Source organism: Microtus oregoni, unplaced genomic scaffold (genome assembly GCF_018167655.1).
Source record: "Microtus oregoni isolate MIOR12 unplaced genomic scaffold, Mior012 000036F_ref0000092, whole genome shotgun sequence".
Lineage (NCBI taxonomy): Eukaryota > Metazoa > Chordata > Mammalia > Rodentia > Cricetidae > Microtus > Microtus oregoni.
Genome location: NW_024543095.1, coordinates 15,142,202 through 15,164,075, shown reverse-complemented (window position 1 = coordinate 15,164,075; position 21,874 = coordinate 15,142,202). Strand labels below are relative to the sequence as shown.

Genomic DNA, 21,874 nt, shown 5'->3' with positions numbered 1-21,874 from the left:
GCTTACCTGTCTAGTGTCTATATGAGCAACATATGTGTGCCTAGTGCCTTTGGTGGTCAGAACAGGCATTGGATCTTTTGGAATGGAGTTCCAGAGAGTTGTGAGCTGCCACGTGGGTACTGGGAATTGAACCTGGGCCCTCTGGGAGAGCAGCCAGTGCTCTCAACTCCATAGACATCTGCTCCAGCCCCTAGTTACAAGGTTTTAATTTATTATTTTGATCCCAAACTAGAGTAATGGTATATGTATTTTATATAATTTTCTTTAATTTGTATAATTTTATCCAAATGATTGAAATAGCAATTAAAAATGCTTTAGTCTGGCTTAATAAAAACAGGTGAGTTTTTCACAACTTAAAATAAAGAACTATATAGTCATTTAGAATAGGGGGAATATCCCACTGAAGCTTAGAAGTGCTAAAAGAATCATGGTTTATAATGAACGTGTAACCATATGGGGTGGTATATGTCTCCAATTCATGCATTTGGGAGACAGAGACAGGAGAATTGTTTCCGGTTCAAGGCCAGTTTTGTATACATCGAAGTTCCAGGTAGGCCGTGACTGTATTAAACTCTCTAAATGCATAGATAGATTAAAAAAGAACGTGAGGCGATAACCCTGAGTATGGAAATATCAAAAAAATTTCTTAACTTGGTTCTGAGAGGGAATTTTAATTTTATATACAAAAATAATGTGTTATTTAATAATCTTTTACAGTTGTTCCTTATGAAGCTGTCCTGCAGTTAGCTTGTTTTATTCTGTGTAAGGTGTTCTGCGAGCCTCAGCTTCCTGTGCTGTATCAGAGCACAGCCTTGCTAGAGGCCGATGTTCTACTGAAATCAGGAAGCCTTTGTGGCCACGTTTTATGTTCTTTATAAATGAGAACAACTCCAAAATACATGTTGTGGATCAATGTTTGTGTTCAAGGAAGTTACAGTCTTTGAACTAGTACAATGTTTCTACTGTTCTTGTGTAATTGTCTTACTTTTCTCCACTTGATTTTTTTCTTCTAATTCACATAATGGTGGACTTTTTTTTAAGATTCAAGACCAAAAGTAAAAGTTTTAGAGAATAAGTTTTGATTTCTTTTTATTAATAAGATAATTACGCTTACTTGAAATTATTGGCAAGAACAGTTATTTTCAGTCATTTCTGTTTTAGAATAAGTACTTTAATTGGTTCTAGAATTAGTTTAAAATTTAATGTTAATTGGAACATAAAAAGTTGGCATGCCATAGTCATTGCATAGCACAATGATCTTTGTCCTTGTGCTTTTAAGATAAGAACAATCTTTTCTCTCTTAGGGGCTTGCAGTCGCAGAGGGGCTCTGGGAGCTTTGATGGCATGTCTGCGAACAGCTAGAGCTCATGGACATCTTCAGTCTGCAACTCCTGCCTGGGAGAACCTTGTGTGCGGTGCAAGGATAAAGCAAGGCTTAATTCACCAACACTGCCAAGTAAGGAAACTCGTGTTGCACACATTAGTCCCTGCTAACCTCATTCTGTTAGTCCTGCTAGCGGCCCCTAAATTCTAGGGGGTCCATTTTAATAGTAGAGGGTGGCAGTGTCTGGTTGGGAACATGGACAAGTTATGTGAAGAACCTGCAGCTCTGAGAGACAGCGTAGAGTCAGTATGTCTAGTAAGGGGCTTTAGCTGAAAGATTTAGAGGAGCCCAGCAGTGTCCGCTATGACTGCTTCGGAAATGGAGTGTTAGAAGAGCACACAGAATGGAAGCGAAGCTCAGGTTGGGAGAGCGCTGGAGCTAGACTAATGACATCATTGATTCCCAGTTACCAATAGGGTGGGTGTGTTCATTGCTTATCAGTACAGTCAGAGATGAAGTTCTGGAATAGGTGCAAAGGAAGCCAGGAGACCAGCTAGTGTGAACTGGAGGTGAGCTGTGAAGGCCTGGAGTGAGGTAGCTCTGAGGAGATGAGAGGGGTGGAGCTAAAAGCTACATAAGTAAGGCTTTGGCTTGTGAATGTGTGTAAGGCTCGGTTTATACATGGAGTGACAGTTTTATAAGAAGTAACTAATTACGAGGTGTTTTGGATTGAGAAGCCTTTCTGAGGTATATGTAGGTAACATGAAGTTTACTTTTTTCTTTGGTAGCTTATACAAATATCACACATTTGAAATAGTTTGGGCTTTTCCTAGTTCTTGGGAAAATTAACATTTTATGGTTTGATGTATTTCAGGTGCGGATAGATACACTAGGCTTGCTTTGTGAAAGTAACCGGAGCACAGAAGTGGTCTCTCCAGAAGAAATGCAGTGGGTTCAGTTCTTTATAACATACAATCTCAACAGCCAGTCTCCAGGGGTGCGGCAGCAGATTTGCTCGCTCCTTAAAAAGGTACAATCTTGCATCAGAATGGGAAAGTGCAATTGCTCAGAAATTGCTGTTTTAACAGGTCCCAGATTTGGGGCAAGTGTGAAATGGTTGTGGTTGGGCTGCCATGTTTCTTCATGGTTTCAGTGTCTTGTCCTGAGTTCAGCAAATTTACATGTGGGATTAAAATACCACACAGGGCCAGGCGGTGCTGGTGCACACCTTTAATTTTAGCACTTGGGAGACAGAGCCAGCTAAATCTCTGTGAGTTCAAGGCTAGCTTGGTCTATAGAGTTCCAAGACAACCAGAGCTACATAGAGAAACCACATTTCCAAAAACAAACAGAAAAAAAGGGTTTTAAAATCCAAGACAGAAAGTTTTTTCATTGGGTGTTTAAAAAAAAAATTGACCCCGACCTCTTTACAAGTATAATTTTAAAACATTTTATTCATTTACTTAGGGGACAGGTGTATATATAGGGGTGCACTTATGGAGGTCAGAAGACAGTTTGCAGGAGTTGGTTCTCCTCATCTGCTGTGTGAATCCTGGGAGTAGACTTAGGTCATCAGGCTTGGTGGCAGACATCATTACTGAACTATCTCACCAGCCCAAACTCTTGTTTTTTGAAAGAAAAAAAAGTCCAGCATTGGGGTTCTTGGAGCGTGGGTGATTTGAAGATGGGGGGACGGCAGCTCTTGCACTTGTGAGCACCTCCGGACTGGTGATTTCATGGTAGTTCACCTTGAATCATTCGTGTAGCGCATCTCTGGTGAGGACTGGTAAGGTACAGAAATGACTGCATCATCTCAGCTTCAGCCAGTTTAAAGGAAATGGGAAAACCGGTTTGATTATGGTTATAGTAATAGGTTGTTTTTGGTAAAACTATAAAATGTTAATTTTATGGCAAAAAGAGACTGCAGATTTCATGATTTGAAATTGCAGGCACTGCATGCACCTTAAATTATTCCTGCTGGTCTAGATTTACTGTGTGATTCACATAGTTTTTATTTTTTAAATGTCTTTTTCTCCTTAAAAGTTGTTTTGCAGGATACAAGAAAGTTCTCAGGTACTTTATAAGTTGGAGCAAAGGAAATCCACACTTGACTCAGAGAACCGGTCCAGCAGAGAGCAGCCTCCTGTCTCTTTGCAGCAGTATAAGGTAGGTCATGTGCCGGCCACACAGGACTGTGAGGAAGCACTAGAGGGTAACAGACAGAAATCTCTTGCTGAATTAGGACTTTGTGTTTTTCCTTGTCACGATGGATGTTACATATTCCTTCTGGGACTGGGTACCCTACTGGAAGGAGCTGCGGTTGTGGAACCAGTGCAATCCCTGAACTGTGACAGAGTGACGTAACGAGGCTCACCTGTGAGTAGCTTATTTTTTGAGGGGCCAGTTTACTTATTTCTTTGACATTTGTTTAGTTGCTACCTCTAAAGTCCACCTCTTCACGGGGCAGAAGACTGCTGATACCGTGACCCAGACTGACAGCGTGTGTGTGTGACAGACACAGGATATTCGTGTGGGTGTGGTCACGAGTGTCTGCATGTGGAGGGCAGAGGTCGATATGACCAGTCTCTCCCTTACTCTTTGAGACAGGTCTCTCACAACCCTTGAGCTGTTTTTTCAGCAGCTGCTTGGTAGCAAGCCCCAAGCACCCTCTTGTCTGTGATCTAGGACTGAGATCACAGGTGTGTCCATTGCAACCCTGGGCTTTGGTGTTAGGGATCCAGCTCAGGTGCTCATGTTTGTAGAACAAGCACAGTACTAACTGACCCATCTTCCCGCCCTCCTGTTTTGTATGTCATCCAGAGCCATATAATGAACTCTGTCTCAAAAATCAAACAATCAAACCATACAAATAAACATCAAAACCACTAAAACCAACAAACAAACTAAAACCCCGAACAAGTTGGTTTTGAGGGTTAAATGAGAAAACCCTTTGTAAACACTCACTGGGGGCTGAGGAGATGGCTCATCAGGTACAGGGGCTTGCTGCTAGGCCTCATCTCTTAAGTTCCATACCTGGAATCCATGTGCAGAAATCCTACTCCTGAAAATTGTCTTCTGATTTCCACATGGGCACAGTGGCATTTACTGCTCATGTTCGGATACATACATAATAAATAAAATAATAAAAATAAAAAGTCTTTAAAAGTGGTTGAGAGCGTATATGGAGCCCTGCCCTGTGTGTGTGAGTGACGTATTGTTTATTAGCCTCTCTTGATCATTGCTGGATTTGAGGAAATCGCTCCTTTGCCTCTTGATGAAAGGAGTGGTATGACATCCATGAAATGACGCTTAAGCTCCTAAGAACATAAATGCCTATCGTGTGGATTGAGATTCTAAATTTTCACAAAAGCTTGTGTTTTAGTTTTCCCTTAGACGCTCCTTTTTCCCTCTCTTGAGACAAAGTCTCGCTCTGTAGCCCAGGCTAGCCTTAAACTGTGGTCCTCCTGTCTTAGTTCTGAGAGCTATGAGTATAGTCATGTGTACCATGTCTGACAGACGTATGTTTCTTGAACATTAGAGACTTAATCGAAGTCAATCTTGTGGTTATGATCATTTCTTATAACTGTTAACAGTCTGTGGCTTTTGGAGGTTGTGAACTTTGCCCTGTTTTACCGTCATCATACCAGTGGGTACCATGCAGTGTGTGATAGGCCCAGTGCCAATTACAGACCAAGTGCTGAGGAAGAAGGGGAGGCTTAGTTGATAAAGATATCTTTTAGAGTGGTGGGGATGATTTCTTGTCTAAATAACCAATCCTAATGTCTAGAGTACTTTCAAACTTATCAAATACCATGTACCTATGTTTTCATTTAATCTTTTATAACAGACTGTGGGTTAAGCACTCTTACCCCATAACAAGTGAGAAACTGAAACTTAAAAAAGTTGAGTGACCTCAGCTACTAGAAGTAATGCCAGTACCCAAGTCTAGATTTGCTCCTGACTGGAAACACCCTAATAGTCCTTTTTATGGGCTCACCTAAGTGGGGGCTGGTAGATGAGAGAGATTGGGGAGGACTTAGAAGTGAATTCACTTATAAGTAAATATGGCACGTGGAATGCAGAAGTTGAGTAAGACCTGAGTGTGGGAAATGCTCAGTAGAGCATTCCTGTGGTTGGTTATGGTATTTGGAAATCTTACTAGGAACCCTAAATTAGCTAGACTGGGGATGGAGTTCAGTGATAGAGTGCTCTCTTAGTGTCTATAAGCCATGTTTGGATCCCAGCCTGGGTGTGGGGTCCACAAACGGGGTGTGGTGGCACACGACTGTTGTCTCAGCACTTACAAAGTGGAAGCAGGAGGATCAGAAACCGAAGGCCACCCTCTGCCGCATAGCAATTAGATCTTTTTATGAACTGTCACAGTTCCTTTAGCAGTCTGTATTGACTATTTCTTTTTTACTCTAAAACTTTGGAAAGCTACATACCTCTGATGCCTGACGGCTTCTGTCTGGAGCAGTGAGGAATTCATGAAGCCCTGGCACAGACAGGGCCTGAACAGATCTTGTTGTTTTCTAAAACTATGATTGATTTTTTTATTGTTGAATCAGTAAAGACAGGTTTAATTGATGTCCTGGTGTAGTTTATGCCTTTAGGGCTGTCCGTGTTACGTTGCTGTATCAAATGCCTGAGGGAGGGTACTTTGGAAAGGATGGGTTATGGAGAGGAATTAGTGGCTGGAAAGATCAAACAGCAGAGGTGAGGGTTCTCTACCCATGTCATGAGATAGCAGAGTGGTGGGCACAGTATGGAAGGAGCACGTGCTAAGGAGTGTAGCGAAACAGCCATTCCCATGGAAACTTGTAGCTTACCAGTAACCTGATTCACTCCTGACAGCAGAATCAGTTCCTGTGGGTGGAGTCCCTAGACCTAATTACCTCCCACCAGGCCTTACCTCTTAAATTTATACTGTCCCACTGGGGGTCAAACTTGAAGCAGATGAGTCTTTAGGAGATAAACTGTCCAAACTCTAGCAGGTGTCAAGCTGAATAATGAAGCAGCTTCTAAAGAGTCTTCTCTCTGTAGTAAATGTAACAAAAGCAATCCTCCTGAAGGGCAGCACCTAACTGCCCGTTAACTTCATTATTCGTAACTGTAGTTTGTTTTTAATTTTAGAATTTCATGTCATCTGTTTGCGACATTCTTTTTGAAGCATTGTTTCCTGGATCTTCCTACTCAACAAGGTTTTCAGCTTTAAGCATATTGGGATCGGTAGCAGAAGTGTTTGCTGTCTCAGAAGGTAAGCTTCACCAATGTATGGGAAACATAACACTTGGCCAGTATTTTGTTGTCTTTTGATAGATCCCTTCTTAATACATAGGTCTCATTTGTACGTAATTAAAGTTGCTAGAAAAGGGCAGATGGGAAAGAAACTGTCTCTCCTTTTTGTCAGTCACTGCCTGCTCAGCATATTGTCACGCTGCGTGGATCCTCTTGACTTCCTGCACCAACACTTCCCGTACCTCACATTTGTTTGTGCTGTTATAAGAAAGGGCTACATCTGTTAAGTTTAAAATGAAAACCACTATCTTTTATCTTCTATTTAATAAAAAGATGAAAGAGCCTTTGTGGTTAAAATGTGGTTTCTCATATATGCCAATTGCCTGGAGATTCCTATACCTTCAGAAATCACACACTATAGTACAAGAACCATTTGCCTGGAGTTTCCTGTACCTTCAGAAACCACACACTATAGCACAAGAACCATTTGCCTGGAGATTCCTGTACTTTCAGAAATCACACACTATAGTACAAGAACCATTTGCCTGGAGATTCCTGTACCTTCAGAAACCACACACTATAGTACAAGAACCATTTGCCTGGAGATTCCTGTACCTTCAGAAACCACACACTATAGCACAAGAACCATTTGCCTGGAGATTCCTGTACTTTCAGAAACCACACACTATAGCACAAGAACCATTGCATGACAACAAACTAAATATCTACACGATTCCAGAAGAAGAAAAACTATGAGAAAAAGAATAATTCTATACTTAGTAAAAGATTGAAACAGATCAAAACCTACTCCTAGCCTCTGGGTATGATAATACATGCGTTTAATCCCCGCACTTAAAGGAATGAGGCAGGGGGATCTCATATTAGAAGCCAACCTTCTTTACCTCGTCAAAACCTTGTCCCAAAACAAATACAAAATCAAAAAGTATTCTAACAAAGCAAAGTCTGAGACAAGTGACTGATAAATTCCACCAAATATTTATAGTTATCCCTTCTCATAGTCTTTCACAAAACTAAAGAGGAGGGGTGACCTTCATTCTGTGAACTCAAAGAAAAGCAAATAAGGCTTGTAGAAGGGTCAGCAAGATGGCTCAGTGGTTTGCTGCCCAGCCTGCCTATGTAGGTAGAAGAAGAGAACTGACTCGCGCAGATCATCCTCTGACTTCTACATGTGCACAGTGGTACATAAATGCAAAAAAAAAAAAAATGAAAATAAGGACTCTGTAAGAAAATGATAGACCAGTATCTCTTATGAATATAGATTCAGAAAACCTCAAGAAAATACTCCAGCAAACAAAATTTAGCAGCATATTAAAAATATTGAACACAGGGCTGGAGAGATGGGTAAGATGGTTAAGAGTACTCCTGCTTTTGTAGAAGACCCAGGTTCTATTCTTGGTTCCCACATGGAAACTCAAAACCATCCATGACTCTAGTTCCAGGGAATCTATGCTCTCTTTTGATTTCTGTGGGCATTGGACACATGTGATACACATGTATATATTTAGGCAAAACACTCATACACATAAAATAAAAAAAATTACTTAAAAAAATGTATGCAGCCGAGTGGTGGTGGTGCACACTTTTAATTCCAGCATTTGGGAGGCAGAGGCAGGTGGATCTTTGTGAGTTTGAGGCCAGCCTGGTTTGCAGAACAAGTTCCAGGACAGCCTGGGCTGTTACAGAGAGAAACCCAGTTTTGAAACTTGAAACAAGAACAAGAAACAAACAACAACAATAACAAAAATGTGTGCTACAACCATGTGGAATTTATCCCAGGAATTTGGGATGGGTCAAAATAAAAAGATCATATAGGATGTCATTGCTTGTCATTCTGTCGGCTGACTCCAAGACTTTGGATCTTAGGTCAGTAAGTTTTTTAAAAGATTTATTTTTATTGTATGTTTATGAATGTTCATCTGTATGTATGTTGTGTGTATATGAATGTATGTGTGTGTGTGTATGTCTGTCTGTCTGTCTGTCTGTCTGTCTTCTGTCTTTCTGGTGCCCACCAAGGCCAGAAGACAGGATTGGACTCTCTGAACTGGAGGTACAGATGGGGGTGAGATACCATGTGGTGCTGGAAACTGAACCTGGGTCTTCTATGAGAGCAGCAATGCTCTTGACTACCGAGTCATCTTTCTAGCGCCATGAAGATTTTTAAAAATGGGTTCCTAAGTTTGTTTGTTCATTTTTATTTTCAAAGTAACTGAGATATCTTTCATACCCTTTGAAAGGGAATAAAATATTTTTAAGTCTTAAAAATGTGTTTTATATTTGTAAATCTGTAGTACTTACTTTGTCATTTGAAGAGATGCAGTTTATGCTATTGTATAGTGTATGCTATGTAAAGGATGAAATGAAATTTTATTGTGGGTAAAGCAGGAAGTATGAATTTTGTAACTGATCTTATATAAATATCTGACCAAGATAGCTTTGGGCAGTTGATTTTTTTTATTTACTTTTAAATGGTTTTCATTTATTTAAAAATTTAAGGTACCATCCAACCAGTGTATCAGCTGAGTCATGACATTGATGCTGGCCGTTTCCAAATACTGATAGAATGTTTTACTAGTACTTTTGAAGAAGTGAAAACCTTAGCATTTGACCTTCTGATGAAGCTGCCGTCAGTAACAGCTGGACAGTTTCAGGTATTTGGACTTTACCTATGTAAATGTGCATGTATGTAGAAATCTTAACTTAGGTAAAGCAGTCAGGATTGTCCTGGGTCTGTCTTTGCTTCCTTAGGTCATTTGAGTGTTTCTTTCAGTTTCTGTCTGTTTGGTCTAGCAGGAGTGGGAAATGGTAAAAATCCACATTCCTGAGCTATACTTTTTAAAGCTGCTTTGGTGGAAAGGGAGGCGTAGGAGGCGGTAGGTTTTGTTGTTTACAAGATTATTGGTAGATTTCAGTTATGTGGTCTCCATAGTTCCCTTGGACTTGTAATATTTGTTCAAAACATATCACTTACAGTAATTTTGAGGTTTTAAAGATAATCTTCCTGATTATAGACTGAGAAGCTGAGCGTACATGAGGTAGAGAATGTGTTTCTGGTCTTCCTCTCAGCAGTAGCTAAACCGAGACTGAAACCTCAGACTGTTTGAGGCCAGCAGCAGTTCTCTGCAGAGGCGCTTGGCCCCAGCTCTCTCCCCGACACTCCTTTTCCTGCCTTGGGGTAGGAGATGAAGATGGGATTAGGGGTAAAGGCATGGTATAGGGTAGGTCTGCAGAGACACCCAGTCAGGCACTGTCCTCTTTAACTTGTTCTGGGAATGTGGGGTCACCAGGACCACAGTGAGGGTAGAGCTTTGCCTTCCGTTAGCATTTTCAGAGGCCAAGGGGCTGAGGGGCTACAGCTGTTAGGTTATATTTAGGGTATGCTGTACAGCCGTACACCATCTTATAGGTGCGGGATTCAGAGGAGCAGAGTCTACCAAGACAGCACCATATTGTTGTTTCTGTGTCTTTGGTATGGCATCACAGGGTCTCAGGGGGTCACTGCTCTGACTTGTGTCCAGGTTAGGAATGGCTGCCCAGGATCTGGCTGTATCTGTAGTCTTCTGGGTGCCTTAGTGAGCAGAAGGTTCTTTGCTATCCTCTGCTAAACTCTTGTGCCCTATAGAGTTTAAAAATAGACTTTCTTTTATTAGTACAGCTTCCCTTACTGTTTATCACATATAGCTTTTTATCATATAGATTAGCTATGCCTCATTCCTTTCAGATAACTTTTGAAAGGTGTTGTAAGGGGAGTGGCAGGCTATGTCCCGCCGCCCGGCTAGCTTATACCCCGAAATAACAACACACAAATTGTATTCATTTAAACACTGCCTGGCCCATTAGCTCTAGCCTCTTACTGGCTAACTCTCACATCTTAATTAACCCATTTCTATTAATGTGTATCGCCACTTGACTGTGGCTTACCAGCATGAGTCTAACCAGCATCCATCTTGGGCAGGAGAATCATGGCGTCTACCACATTCCCTTTTCCCCAGCATCCTGTTCTGTCTACTCTGCCCACTTAAGGGCTGCCCTGTCAAAAGGCCAAGCCAGCTTCTTTATTCAACCAATGAAAGCAACACAAATAGAGAAGAACCTCCTACAGAAAGGATATAAAGTAAGAAGGTAAACTGTAGGAAGAACTGGTTCTTCATACCTGTGAAGGCCCTGAGATGACCTCCGCATCTTTAATTCCATAAACATGTACTCATAGGAACACATGGTATTTAAGACATTTCTGCCCCATGTGGTTTAAGTTAGGATTTTAGATATAGTATCTGGCCATTGTCATAAACATTTATGATTTTAAAATGAGGCAGGCAAGGTGGCTCAGTAGGTAAAGGTGCCAGTCACCAGCCTTGTGATCTGGGTTTGGTCTCTGACCTCTGCCTGGTAGAGGAAGAGAATCAGCTCTTTAAGTTGTCCTCTGACGTCCATTAGCACCATAGTGTGTGCAAGTCCATCTCAGGTCACTACTCCCAAATAAATAAATGTAATTTAAATAAAAGAATCGACCACCTCCTCTTTAAACAAAGATTTAAAAATATTGGCTATGTATTTCCAAAGTCCTGTATTTTATGTAGTATGTCATTCTTTTGAACAGTATAAGTTAACATTTAAGTATTCTTTGAGTGCTAGCTGAACCTCTCGAGTACACTGTGTATATAATACATGTTCTTGATGGTATGTCTTTCTGATATGTGTCTTTTCTACTCATTGGTTTACTACCCATCTTTCTGTGGAGCTGCAAATCTTGTGTATTTATGGTACATTAATATTTTAAGTTTTTGAATTACATTTATTTGTGCATGTGTGCTACTGGGGCGGTGTGTGTGTGTGTCTGTGTGTGTGTGTGTGTGTGTCTGTGTGGTGTGTGTGTGTGTCTGTGTGTGTGTATGTGTGTCTGTGTGTGTGTATGTGTGTGTGTGTCTGTGTGTGTCTGTGTGTGTCTGTGTGTGTGTGTGGTGGTGGTGGTGTGTCTGTGTGTGTGTCTGTGTGTGTGTGTGGTGTGTGTGTGTGTGGTGTGTGTGTATGTGTGTGTGTATGTGTGTGTGTCTGTGTGTGTGTGTCTGTGTGTGTGGTGGTGGGGTGTGTGTGTGTGGTGTGTGTGTCTGTGTGTGTGGTGTGTGTGTGTGGTGGAGTGTGTGTGTGTGTGATGGTGTGTCTGTGTGTGTGTCTGTGTGTGTCTGTGTGTGTGTCTGTGTGTGTGGTGGTGGTGTGTGTGTGTCTGTGTCTGTGTGTGTGTGTGGTGTCTGTGTGTCTGTGTGTGTATGTATGTGTGTGTGTCTGTGTGTGTCTGTGTGTGTGTGTGGTGTGTCTGTGTGTGTGTCTGTGTGTGTGTGTGTGTCTGTGTGTATGTGTGTGTCTGTGTGTGTGTGGTGGTGGTGTGTCTGTGTGTGTGTGAGTTGTGTGTGTGTGGTGGTATGTGTGTGTGTGTCTGTGTGTGTGTGTGGTGGTGGTGTGTCTGTGTGTGTGTGTGAGTGTGTGTGTGTGTGTGTGGTGGTGTGTGTGTGTGTGTGGTGTGTGTGTGTGTGTGTGTGTGTGTGGTGGTAGGTCAGAGGACAACCTGCAGAAGTTGTTTATCTTTTTCCACCATATGAGTTCCAGGATCTGATTCAGGTTTTTAGGCTCTGAGTCATCTTTAGGTTTCCTTGTATTAATATTTTGCACTAAATGGGATAAAAGTATTCTCAGTTTTTTTTTTTTTAAGTTTTTTTAGACAGGGTTTCTCTGTGTAATAGGCCTAGCTGTCTTGGAACTCACTTTGTAGACCAGGCTGGCCTTGAACTCACAGAAATCCAAGTACCTCTGTCCCTGAGTGCTGGGATTACAGGCGTCACCACCACTGCCCGGCTAAGTGGTCTCTTTTAAGACTGTTTATTTTTTTACTGATTTATAGATAGTGTAGTTTAAGATTTTATTCTTAGGTAGAAAGATGACCTAGATGTTTATTTAGTACTTTCTGTTTTTTTTAAATTTATTTATTTATTAAAGATTTCTGTCTCTTCCCCGCCACCTATTTAGTACTTTCTGATGATTATTTAGATTTCACTTTTTTGACCACTAAAAGTTTTTTTAGGTTATAGAAAATTAAATGTCAAGTAGAAAATAATTTAGATTAAAACCAAACTGACATGCAAATCAATACATTTGCTATCTACTGTTTTGAAATTGTTAGACATCATTGTCAGCGTACTAATAATCAAATCCAAGAGTGAGTTTCTAACTCCTCTCATTAGATAGTTATAGAACAATCCAAAAAGAATCACAGTAATATTAAGTAGCTAAACACTGATGTCCAGAATGGTTTGATGACCATGTGGCTTGATAGCCGTGGGACTGGGGCTGGGGTCCACGTCTCCCATTGTTAACCCAGTGTCACAGGGACTTTCCCCTTGCTCTGTGCTCTTTAGCAGAGCGAGGAGTGGAGTCTAAGTAAGGCACGGGTGTAGGAGCTTGGCTGCCAGACTTCTGAGTCTGATTGACCCCTTCTTCTCCAGTTTGTATGGAGTTATACCATGAGGAGCCTTTCTTTGTCTCTGTCATTTGAGCAGCCAGTTCTATGAGAAGGGAAAAGGGGAAAGAACAGTAATGTGGTGTTCAGATAAGACGTAAACTGAGAAACAAAGCTAATAAAACTTGTGCTCTGAGTAGAAGGTGGTCTGCCTGGGGCCTAGCAGAGTTCACAGGAAAGCAGTATCTGTTTGCCCATTGAGTTTCCCAATTGAAATTATATTCAGGGTCTTCATCGCTGAAGTGATTAATGGTCATCACCAAGTACTGTAGGAAAAGTAGCCTATGTTCATGGAGAAAAGCAGTTCATAGTCACTAATGTTCATACCGAGTCACAGCCAGATGGTGGGTATGAACTTAAATACACTGTTCCTTTAAGTTCCTCTCTGCCATGGTGATTGAGACTGTGCTCTGCTCTAGGATCCTGAGAAGCTGCAAGACCTGTTCCAGGCAGCATTGGAGCTCAGCACCAGCACAAAGCCATACGACTGTGTGACTGCCTCCTACCTGCTGAACTTGCTGATATGGCAAGATGCCCTGCCAGCTTCCCTTTCTGCCTCCTCAGCATGGCTGCTCACATGTGAGGCTGGAGAGAAGGCTGCTGTGCTGGAAAGGAACACATTAGTGGGTTTGTATTGAGAAAATGATCTTTCACTGTCATTTATCAAATATTAGTTTCTTTTTGGTTAGAGTACCCAATGGTTCAATATTTTCTTGTTTTTAAAAGTTTCCAGCATATAAGAACATGAGTACCATTTATGCAAATTAATAGTTTATTCTTCTTTAACACCTATTTCTTCTGTTTTCTCTTTTCCCTCTATTTAACAACCTTAACTGTCCTGGAACTAGGCATGTAGACCAGGCTGGCCTCTAACTGAGATCCATCTGCCTCTGCCTCCCGAGTGCTGGGATTAAAGGTGTGTGTCACCACACCCACTTGCTAAACAGAAGACATATGCTAAATAATTAGATGCACAAATGTGCATTAATGGAAACATTTTGAAGAACGCATCTTTTCTTTTTAATTTTACTTTCATTGTGACCACAGACAAATCATCCTCCTTGTATCTGTACAGAGCAGTTACTTTGATGTTGGGATATTTTCCTCAATCACTTCTTCACCTTATTATTTTGTTATTTTTAAAAACATTAAAACTTAAATGCTGCTTGTGAGTGTCCATGTGCGGTGTGTGCATACATGTGTGCCTGTGCATGGAGGCCAGAGGAGAAGATCTGCTCTCCTGTCCTCTCTGCACTGGTGGAGGCCAGAGGAGAAGATCTGCTCTCCTGTCCTCTCCCTCTGTGTTTGCTTCTGGAACCTGGAACTGCACTAGTGGCCAGCAAGCCCCAAAGATCCTCATGTCCGTCTTCCACAGTGCTAGGGTTGTAGGCATCTGATCACACCCAGCTCTTGGATTTGAACTCAGGCTCACATGCTTGCATGGCAAGATAACATTGAGCTATCTCTGTAGCTCTCACTTTAATTTTTGAGACAGAATCTCTTCATTGCACCTAGAGCTTGCCATTTCTGCTTGACTGACTGGCAAGGGAACTTCCAGATTCTGCCTGTTTCTGAATTTACCTCTCCACTGGGTTTACATATGTGTGCCGTCATGTCAAACTTTTATATCCATGCTGGTGATTCCAACTGAGAGCTTCCTGCTTGTATAACACTGAGCCAATTCTCCAGCCTCCCCCACTTTCTACTCTCTCTTTTTTAAATAGGATCTCTTGTGGCCTAGGTCAGCCTGAAACTTGCTTTGTAGTCAACGGTAAGCTTGAGCTTCTGCTCCTCCTGCCTTACCCAGTGCAGTACCAGGCATTGAGCCCAGGACTTTGTGCATGCTAGGCAAGTGAACAGCAAGGACAGGAAGCAACACAGCACCATCAGCTTAGAGGGAATTGCAGACCAAAATCACAGAGAGAAAAGTTCTTCATTCCAAGTGTGATATCTAAGTAGAAACCCCGAAATTAGAAATGTTGTTGAGGCTGTGGAGAAAATAGAATATGCACTGCTACGGTCGAGGGTATGCACAAAAACATTTAGCCTGTAAATATCCAGAGAAATTAAAACATAAGCCCAGTCAAGAATTGTACAAGAATGTTCATAGAAATATTATTCATACTTTTCTAAAAGTTGAAATAAGCCATGTGCACATCAGTTGCTGGGTAGGTAAAAATGTGTTATGTGTGGGCAGTGGACTCCTGTCCAGCATATAAAAGAATGAATTATTGATGCAGCTTTGATGAACTTTGAAAACTTTATGACAAGTGAGAAGCCAGTCTCGTGTTACTTTTTTCTATTTATGATTGTCTAGAATAAGCAACAAAAAAAAAGTTATTTTTGTTTTTTTTGAGACAGGATCTCATATAGCCCAGGCCAACCTCCAACTTGCTATATAGCCAGGCTGGTCCTGAACTCCTGATCTCCCTACCTCAGTTTCCCATGTTCTAGAACTACAGACAGGTATATATCACCACACCTGGCTAAGAAGAGGCATATCTGTATGGACAAAATAAGTCAGTCCAGAGCAAGAGTAGAGCTTCCCTGAGAGGAGTGACTGTTGTTTCTGAGTGAAGGTTTCTGTTTTAGTTTTGTGTATGTGTCAGCAGACAGCAAATATGTTCTAGAATAGTGCTTATGTTTGTATAGAGAAAAAAGGACTTGTACACTCTTGATTTTTATTGTATTTGTGCATGTGCGCATGTGTAATGGTGTGAGTGTCGGAGGACACCTTTGGGAGCCAATTCTCTTCTTTCACCCCTTGGGCCCTGGGGCTCCAGCCCAGGCTGTCATGTGTGGTTGGACGCTGCTCTGGTCACTGAGCCGTCTTACTTTGCTCAACTTGTGCACTTGAAATGTGTGAATTGATTGGTGTCTGAATTGTATCTTGATTACACTGTTACTAAATATCATTTTTGGCCAAATAGTCCATGCTACATGGTTCTGGAGTTTGACACCCAGCTAGAGGGTATCTAAAAGGATTGGTTCAGAGTGAGTATCATTAAACTTTCGGTTAAGTGAATGCATTCTATCCCCCCTCCTCCCCCAACAGGGTTTCTCTATAGCTTTGGGGCCTGTCCTGGAACTAGCTCTTGTAGACCAGACTGGCCTTGAATTAACAGAGATCCGCCTGCCTCCTGTGTCCTGGAATTAAAGGCGTGTGACACCACCTGGCTTGCATTCCATTTTTTTTAAACAGTGTCTTAACTAGAAATTGCTAACAGGCTCCGATATCCCTGAAATCTTTGATTCAAACTTCTGACTTAGGGGCTGGAAGGATGACTCAGTTGGTAGAGCGCTTGCTCTGCACACGGGAGGATCTGAGTTGGGATCGTCAGTGTCTATGGAAGAAGCCAGGTGTGGCAATGTGCATTTGTCATTCCAGCCTGGGGAGGCAGATACAGGGAGCATCTTGAAGCTGGCCAGCCAGCAAGCCAGCCTTGCTGTATTAGTGAGCCATAGGCTTAGTGAAAGATCTTTCTTCAGAAAATAAGGTGGAGAGTGATCAGGGAAGGTATCCAGCATTGACCTGTCTTCCAGCTGTACATATGCACATTTGTACATTGTTCTCACAGACCTCTAGTATATGGTTCTAAACCTTGGGGCTTGACCCCTTTGGGGGTCGAATGACCTTTTCACAGGGGTAGCCCAGGACCATTGGAAAACACAGATATTTACATCATGATCATAACAGTAGCAAAAGTACAGTTATGAACTAGCAATGGAATAATTTTATGGTTGCGGGTCACCACACAATGAGGAGCTGTATTAAAGGGTTGTAGCATTAGAAAGGTTGAGAACCACTGCCCATAGTGTAACAGTTAGTTGAGCTTGGTGTGTTCTTTTTCTATAAATAAATTATAAATGTGTTCTATGTATAACTGAGGCTATTTCAGTTTCTCTTTGCTTTTTTTCTAGTTATTAAATGCTTGATGGAAAGTCTTGAGGATGAGATATCTCAGGCTGAGGACTCTTTGCTTCAGGCCGCATCCTCATTTCCAATGTATGGAAGAGTCCACTGTATAACGAGAGCTTTTCAGAAGTTGCCTCTACAGTAAGAATACCCACAGCTATATCTTGTTTCAGAAATACACTTGTGTCTGGCATTTAGCTTTTTACTGGAGTCTGTTTTTGGAAATGAATGTTATGTTGCTTTAAAAAGATTGAAAATTAGATTTAATTATCTACCCATATATGTATATTTTAAAGTCCCTAATATTTCATATACCACACAGTTTTAAGCCATAAATTCTTGCAGCTCTTTTTTATGTTAATTTCATTTCTAAAATGAGTGTTTTGCTTTTTATATCACGTCTCTCCTGTGTTGTTGCAGTGACCTGCAGTTGGTGAGTGAGTGGAGGCTCGTGGTGGAGAGGCTTTTGCTGCTGTCCTACAGGCTTTCTGCTGTGGTGTCTCCTGTCATCCAGAGCTCCTCCCCGGAAGGCCTCATCCCTATGGACACTGACTCAGGTCAGCAGTTTCTAACTATTATAAACAGCCTCCAGCAGGAGAGAGTTTTACACAGTGCTGTAGTGAGTGGTAAGGTGCCTTTGCTCCTGTGAGCATATTCACCCATCTTCCCACAGGCAGACTTAATGTTATTCTCTGAGTTAGAAAGAAAAAGAAGAGGGACAAAGAAGGGGATCAGTGGGAGTGAGGAGGACAAGGGAAGGTAATGTAAAGAATATGATCAGAGTATACTATGAAATTATATTCATCATTAGTCCTATCATGTTGTATAGCCAGTGCCTACTAAATAAAATTATATAAAAGACAAAAGAAAAAAGAGAGTTACAAGCAGTGTATATATAAAATGACCCCAAACTCCAGAGACCCAGGTGATGAAGAAGATAGATTGGGTTTTACAGTATTGTTTTTCAGAGCAAGTAGTACAGATATGTGAAGTGGGCAGAGAAGACCACTTACTGGGAATCTGAAATGAACCAAGACCAATTGATGGGAAATAGTTATTCAGAATTGAACTCAAGAACTTTTATCTGCTTTTGCCTTCCCAGTCTCTGCATCTTTGCTCATTTTCCTACCATGAATCTGCATGCAAGCCAGGGGTTAGGACTACTTGGCGTGTCCTGCATGCAAGCCAGGGGTTAGGACCGCTCGGCAGTCTCCCTTCTCACACCCAGTGCATTTCTCTTTTCTTTCAGGCTTACTCTTACAACCTCTTAAATCTCTTTCCTTTTTCTCTGCATCCTCTTGTCCTCTCCAGGTCATTTTCTGTTTTCTTAGGTTATCCTAGATCCTTCCCTGTGGATTTCCCTTCATTCTTACCTTCTTCCATTTCCTTCTAACAAAGTTCAAGTGACTTTTTCTAGTCGTGTAATTTATTTGAATGGCACATAGTCTAGCCTCTTGTTCTGTCCCATGTTGATGCGTCAGTGCTCCCCCCTGTGTCCTGGAGTGGTGTGCACCTGCTTTCTCTCCAGCCTGTTTCTTAACGCGTTTCTCCCCTGGAGCTCTCCTTCATGGAACATATTGTGCAGGAGTGGTGCCTGTGCTTTCCTGCCTTGTGATGAAATTTAGTGATGATTCATGATACCAAGACAGTTCATTGCTTCAGCGCATGTTAATCTAAATACCGAATTTAGATACTTTGGTTTTCCTACTTAGATAGCACATCTTGAATATTTTGCTCAGGCAAATACTGGTAGATTCTAAATGCGCAATCTTGAATGTTTCAGTTCCTTAATGTAGGTAGATCTTGTGAATATGCATAAGAGGTTTTATTGTTGTTATTATTATTTAAGAGTAGGTGGGGAGGAACCGGACAGGTTTGGGAGGGGAAAGAATATGATCAAAATTTACTGAATGAAAAAATTTTAAAAGAATAAAAAAGATTTTAAATTTAAAAAGGTTGATCTTAGATCAACAGACTCTTATCTCACAGACTTTTCCTGAATTCTGCCCCCAGCTCCTGAGGGGAAAGAATTTTTAATATTTTATATAAATATTATATATGTTTTATACTTCTTTCTTGTTTTATAGGTCATATATCTTGAACTCCCTTGCAAAGAGCCATAGTTAGATAGATAGGATTGCTAAAATTTTGTTCTGATTGCTTCTCTTTCTCTTCTTCTCTTGGCTTTTGGGGTGGGGAATTGGGGGTAGTGTTATTTTTTCCTGACTATTAAAATTAGCTTTTTTGACAGAATTTCAGGGAAGCATCAGTGAGCATAATGTGTTGCTTGAATGCCTGTGAACACAGGTTTGAGCCTCTATATTTCCCACACTTGTCTGAATAGATGTATGCCATGTATATCTCCTATTAGATGTTTCTGTTTGTTCCATGTGATTGGTTATCTGTTGGTATTTTAATTTTTTTTATTTTAATTTTTTGTTTTTGAGACAAGGTTTCTCTGTAGCTTTTGGAGCCTGTCCTGGAACTAGCTCTTGTAGACCAGGCTGGCCTCAAACTCACAGAGATCCACCTGCCTCTGCCTCCTGAGTGCTGGGATTAAAGGCATGCACCACCACCACCACCTGGCACCTGTTGGTTTGTTAAAAAGTAGAGCTTGGGTGACTTCTAGCTACCCATCCATCTTCCCATTCATTTGGCCCAATTCCCTGAACCTCTGTATTGAGTCAGGTTTGTTCTAGGCATTGGTGATTCACAGTGAGTACCTGTAGTTTACTAAAAGATACTGAATGAAACATTGGCACTGTCCATCATGTTGAGAAGGCTGGATCTTTTGCTTTTCTAAACCAGATATGGAATTTTCCTATGCTTATGTTACAAAAGATTGTGTGGTGTTGATTTTTTTGAAGCTATCACAACACATATTTTTTTAAAAAATATTTATTTATTCATTTATTATGTATACAATATTCTGTCTGTATGCCTGCAGGCCAGAAGAGGGCGCCAGACCTCCTTACAGATGGTTGTGAGCCACCATGTGATTGCTGGGAATTGAACTCAGGACCTTTGGAAGAGCAGGCAGTGCTCTTAACCGCTGAGCCATCTCTCCAGCCCCCACAACACATATTTTTATCTTTCAGTCTTAGTAACTTATATTGTAGGCTAGGAAATTAAACTTTACTTCTCTCACATGATAAAGCTCTATAACAGCGATCACAGTCTTTGAACGGTGGATGTTTGAACTGCATTGTTGTCATGTCATATCTTAAGAGCACACTCTAATATCATGAAGACCCTATATAAGAAAGTTCATACTGGCCATCCTGTGAGCTCAGGGATTGTCGCTGTTGGAAACTACAGCAACTTTGAGTTAGTTGAGGGAAATCTGTATGACCTGGAACTTGGCGTTCATGCATACTTATCTTTTCTTCAGAGTCAGCAAGCCGCTTGCAAGTCATTCTCAATGAGATTCAGCCACGGGATACTAATGCTTACTTCAACCAAGCCAAGATACTGAAAGAACGTGGTAGCTTTGATTTGGAAGATTTGAGTGCCAGTGTCTCAGATATTGATAGCTTCGCAGAAAGCAAAGGTAAGATACACGAAATACTTGATACTGTAATCAGTGGGTTGTTGTGTTTTGTTTGTGTGTGTGTGTTTCCGAGGCTTGAACTCAAAGCTTTGTAAGGCAAGCTAGGCAAGTGTTGTACCAATGAACCTAAACTACTGTACACTGGCCGCAAGTATTTCAGTGATGTAAAATATATAGGCTGTCTTTAAAAAAAATTGTTTTATTTTAAAGTGTGTGTGTGTTTACATACCTAAGTGCAGGTGTCTGTGAAGGCCAAAGGTGTCAGATCCTTCTGGAACTGAAGTTCGTAGGCCGTTGTGAGTTGCCAGATGTGGATTCTTAAACCCAGACTCTTAACTGCTGAGCCATCTTTCCGACCCCAGAATAATGCCCTTTCCAGTTCAGATTCTAAAAGAGTTCAGATTTACAGAACATGTCTGGAAAACAAAGATTTTTCTTTTTAATTTAGGTTTTGAAACTACTTTATAAGAGCTTTCTCAGAAAATGGTATGTCTTAGTTCAACATAAACGATGCTACAACAAACCTTTTGAGCATAAAACTCTTTAACAGCCCAGCCGGGAGAGCAGGGACACATGGTGATGATGGGCCTGGGCGTGGGTGGCCTCACCTCCTCCCTGCTGCACAGTCACGGTGTCTTCTCCAGGAGTTCTTAAGTCAGCATAAATAAAGGAACCCTTATTATCAAGCAGAACGTGAGCTTCTCTGTTATATCAAACCACCAGATCACACGAAGTAATTTTTTAGTGATTTGCCCTGGGGCTATATTCTCCACTAGGTGGGGTTATCGACTTGCAAAAAATTCTCTTTGCAATTTGTATTTTTAAAATGACAGTTATAGGTTTTCACTGTAATACTGATATGTCAATTTAAAACAGGTAAAGCCATGCTCCATATCCTCCCAGTTCTTCCCAGTTCCAATTTTGTGTATAAGCCACTCTATCCATACTGTGTATTTATACGTGCATTTATTCTTTTAGCGTAGAGAGCTTTCTTTTTAAAAAGCAAGATAGAATAAACAATTTTGTTAACTTCCTTTTTTACATTAATAGAATTTTTTTATGTTAGTAATAAAATACACCTAGAACTTGGATAAGAGAATAAGTAGGAGGACATTTGGGGCTAGAGAGATGGCTCAGTGGGTTAAGAGCACTGGCAGTTCTTCCAGAGGACCTGGGTTCAATTCCCAGCACCCACATGGCAGCTCACGACTGTCTGTAACTCCAGTTCCAGGGGATCTGATACCTTGATACCAATGCACATAAAATAAAGTTAAGTAGGAAGACATTTAGCTCATTTGCCATGTTATTTGAACATAC

General features: G+C 41.2%; 1 protein-coding gene across 1 annotated transcript in view; it reads left to right on the top strand.

Moving 5' to 3' along the window:
- Thada (THADA armadillo repeat containing) overlaps positions 1 to 21,874 on the top strand; it is a 307,538-nt gene that overhangs the window by 18,984 nt on the left and 266,680 nt on the right. The window contains exons 12-20 of the mRNA XM_041631291.1: positions 1,305 to 1,456; positions 2,199 to 2,354; positions 3,368 to 3,490; positions 6,458 to 6,581; positions 9,077 to 9,231; positions 13,511 to 13,718; positions 17,013 to 17,148; positions 17,428 to 17,564; positions 20,399 to 20,557. Of these exons, the coding sequence (XP_041487225.1) occupies positions 1,305 to 1,456; positions 2,199 to 2,354; positions 3,368 to 3,490; positions 6,458 to 6,581; positions 9,077 to 9,231; positions 13,511 to 13,718; positions 17,013 to 17,148; positions 17,428 to 17,564; positions 20,399 to 20,557 (1,350 nt within the window). The remainder of the gene's footprint in view (positions 1 to 1,304; positions 1,457 to 2,198; positions 2,355 to 3,367; positions 3,491 to 6,457; positions 6,582 to 9,076; positions 9,232 to 13,510; positions 13,719 to 17,012; positions 17,149 to 17,427; positions 17,565 to 20,398; positions 20,558 to 21,874) is intronic.